The sequence below is a fragment of the Helianthus annuus genome, chromosome 6, assembly GCF_002127325.2.
Source record: "Helianthus annuus cultivar XRQ/B chromosome 6, HanXRQr2.0-SUNRISE, whole genome shotgun sequence".
NCBI classification, from domain to species: domain Eukaryota; kingdom Viridiplantae; phylum Streptophyta; class Magnoliopsida; order Asterales; family Asteraceae; genus Helianthus; species Helianthus annuus.
In genome coordinates this window covers 43,921,772-43,924,435 of record NC_035438.2, presented here as the reverse complement: position 1 = coordinate 43,924,435, position 2,664 = coordinate 43,921,772, and the positions used below count along the sequence as shown (strand labels likewise).

Genomic DNA, 2,664 nt, shown 5'->3' with positions numbered 1-2,664 from the left:
ATTTGGATCACTGACGGACCACTAGAGTATCGTTGTGCCACTAGCGGAACCATCCGATCATATATCCATCTCCATTAGGCAATAATGCCTATACACCAATTCAGGAGGAAACCCAATAAATCTGGGAAAAACCCCTTATGAGAATCGAACCCATAACCTAATGGTCATAAGCCTTACCCCACCATTAAAATGCGACTAAATGGTGCTTTTATATTGTATTTTAGAAAGAAATCCGACTATATGAAATAACTTTTTTGTGGCAATTCTATCCTACTCGTAAACCACACACAGAGGATAAAATCTAGGATCTCATAAATGGTGCTTTTAGCGGCTGTCTGCCACTAGACCACCAACTCCAATGGTACGTAATAACTTAATTACACGAAATTTGGTTGTCTTTCGTTATTTACAGGTAAAAGTTGTCTAACTAGATGGCTATGCCAATACAACTATATCTATATAGAAAAAATGGCTATTTTCATGACTTTTTTTTTAATTTTATATATCTTCCTTTTCTTGATTTGAATGTTACCGGGCTATCTCACTTGTATACAACACCCCTTCCCCCCACCCTATAAAAGCTTTACTTGCATAAGCCCAAGCCATTCAAAATGCAAGTTCTATTTCCTGTTAGCTCTTTCTCTACACCATACAAACCTGAAACTCGAACCGGCCAGGAAACTAAACCGATCCTTTTTGGCTTAACACCTTTCGTTTTAGTTTGAAACCGAACCAACTAAAGGTAACCAACATCATTTTTCGACGATATTAATGATATGATGCCGTTTGGTCTTATGTTTCATGATGTATTTAATGAAACACTCCCAAGGTATATGTTTTGAAAGATACTAATTATTTTAGTTTTTTATTAAATAGTCTTTTGCAGTTCTAATGGGAAAGAAAAGGAGTTGGTTTGGTTTCTTTACGAGATTTTTCGCTTGCAAGGCCGAATCGAAAGATGAAAGGGTGAGTTTAGTTTTTAAAGATATAGCAATATTATAATTTATACATAAACATGACCGTAATGTTCGGCCTTTTGTTGTTGTTTTCAGGGAACTAAGAGGAGAAGATGGTGTTTCGGGATTCTAAAGATCAATCGCCACTACCATGCGCTTGAAACATCCGAGAAAGAAGTGATCAACCATGTGGAAGATGGTAAACAACACACAATGGCACTGGCCAATGCAATGAGGGTTGCAGCTGAAGCAGCTGTGGCGGCTGCAAATGCAGCCACCGAGCTTGCTAGGCTCATAAGGTCACCTGAAGACATCCAAGGGGCAACCCGAATCACAGCCGCCATCAAGATTCAATCCTTTTATCGAGCACATCTGGTACATAACTATATATATCTTTCTTTAGTACTAATTGACACATTTTGACTTTTTAGGTCAAATCTACAAAAGTTAAATCTAATTTTCGTAGAGATCTGGTCTAGTATGTAATATCATCATTATAAATATGTTCAACCAGTTATAGTGTTTAGTAATTTTATAAATATTTTTATTAGTAAATAATTAAGTCCCATTTTTTTCTGATGTTGAAAACTTGTATCTTTGACTTGTTAAAAGTCAAAACATAGTTTCTGTCTGTCTCTTATAGCCATTTCTATGGTATTGACACAGGCATGGAAAGCATTAAACGGACTAAGAGGAGTCGTAAAGCTTCAAGCGGTGATCCGTGCCCAACTCGTGAGGCAAAGATTCCTAAACAAATTAAAGAACACCAACAGATCAAGAATCCATCAAATCCGGGTCCCTAAATTCGATCAAGTACTCTCTAAAATCTACAAAGAAAAACAAAGTCTTTTTAACCAACTAAATGACAGAAGAAACAATCAGATTACTGAAGACTCAAATGCCATAACAACCCACAACTGGCTCGATCAAGAGTCATCTATCGGGTCAAATCAAATGTGCCGAATCAAGAAACTGCGATTCAGACACAAACATCACACAGAAGAACATAATTCACCTTCTTTTCGACCACGAATGTTGTATAACTCAAGAGGACATTACCACTTGTCCCCTGATCAATCAGACGACTCTTCGTTACAGAATTCACCCGTCTTTCCGGCTTACATGGCCACGACAGAATCGTTCATGGCAAAAGCGCGGTCACTTAGTACGCCAAGACAAAGGCTATCGTTTCTCGATGGTTATTGCACTCATGGTTCATCATCATCTGGTGTGCCCATGCTATCTTCATCATCATCTTTTAATGGTAGTATGAAAAGCAATATTTACAGGCACATACATCTCTGAACCAAATGTTATTTTATGTGTTTTGAAATATTAATACTACTACTTAGATATATACCTAAGTACTACATGATCTAATTGTAAAATTCTGGATACTATATGATTCTGTCAAGTGGGTTTTAGATATAGATCATGACCTAAAGATTCTTTATGTATGGATCCATACTTGGGATTTATAATAAAAAATGGTTTTCATTTTATATGTAACCATTAGATTGAGTTGTTAACATGTTATGTTGGAAAGATTTGAGTTATATCTTACTTGGAAAGAGTCAATTATTTTTTAATATTTGGTTAAACATGAAGTGAATCAAATAGGTCTAAAATAGGGGTGCTAAATGGTCGTGTTTACCAGGTTGTTGGGTACAACTCGAACATGTCACGAATATTTACGGGTTGATGCAAA

At 36.4% G+C, this 2,664-nt stretch overlaps 1 protein-coding gene across 2 annotated transcripts; it reads left to right on the top strand.

Annotated features, from left to right (window-relative positions):
* The first annotated feature begins 273 nt into the window (after nucleotides 1–273).
* Nucleotides 274–2,404, top strand: LOC110863940. 2 transcript variants are annotated; one of them, XM_035974552.1, is made up of 4 exons: nucleotides 274–361; nucleotides 877–966; nucleotides 1,053–1,331; nucleotides 1,623–2,404. In XM_035974552.1, the coding sequence occupies exons 1-4, from the start codon at nucleotides 359–361 to the stop codon at nucleotides 2,259–2,261; spliced, it is 1,011 nt and encodes a 336-aa protein (XP_035830445.1). In that variant the 5' UTR covers nucleotides 274–358; the 3' UTR covers nucleotides 2,262–2,404. The 2 variants fall into 2 exon arrangements, with proteins under 2 accessions (XP_035830445.1, XP_021968838.1); XM_022113146.2 differs by lacking the exon at nucleotides 274–361 and adding an exon at nucleotides 550–742.
* Nucleotides 2,405–2,664: the final 260 nt, after the last annotated feature.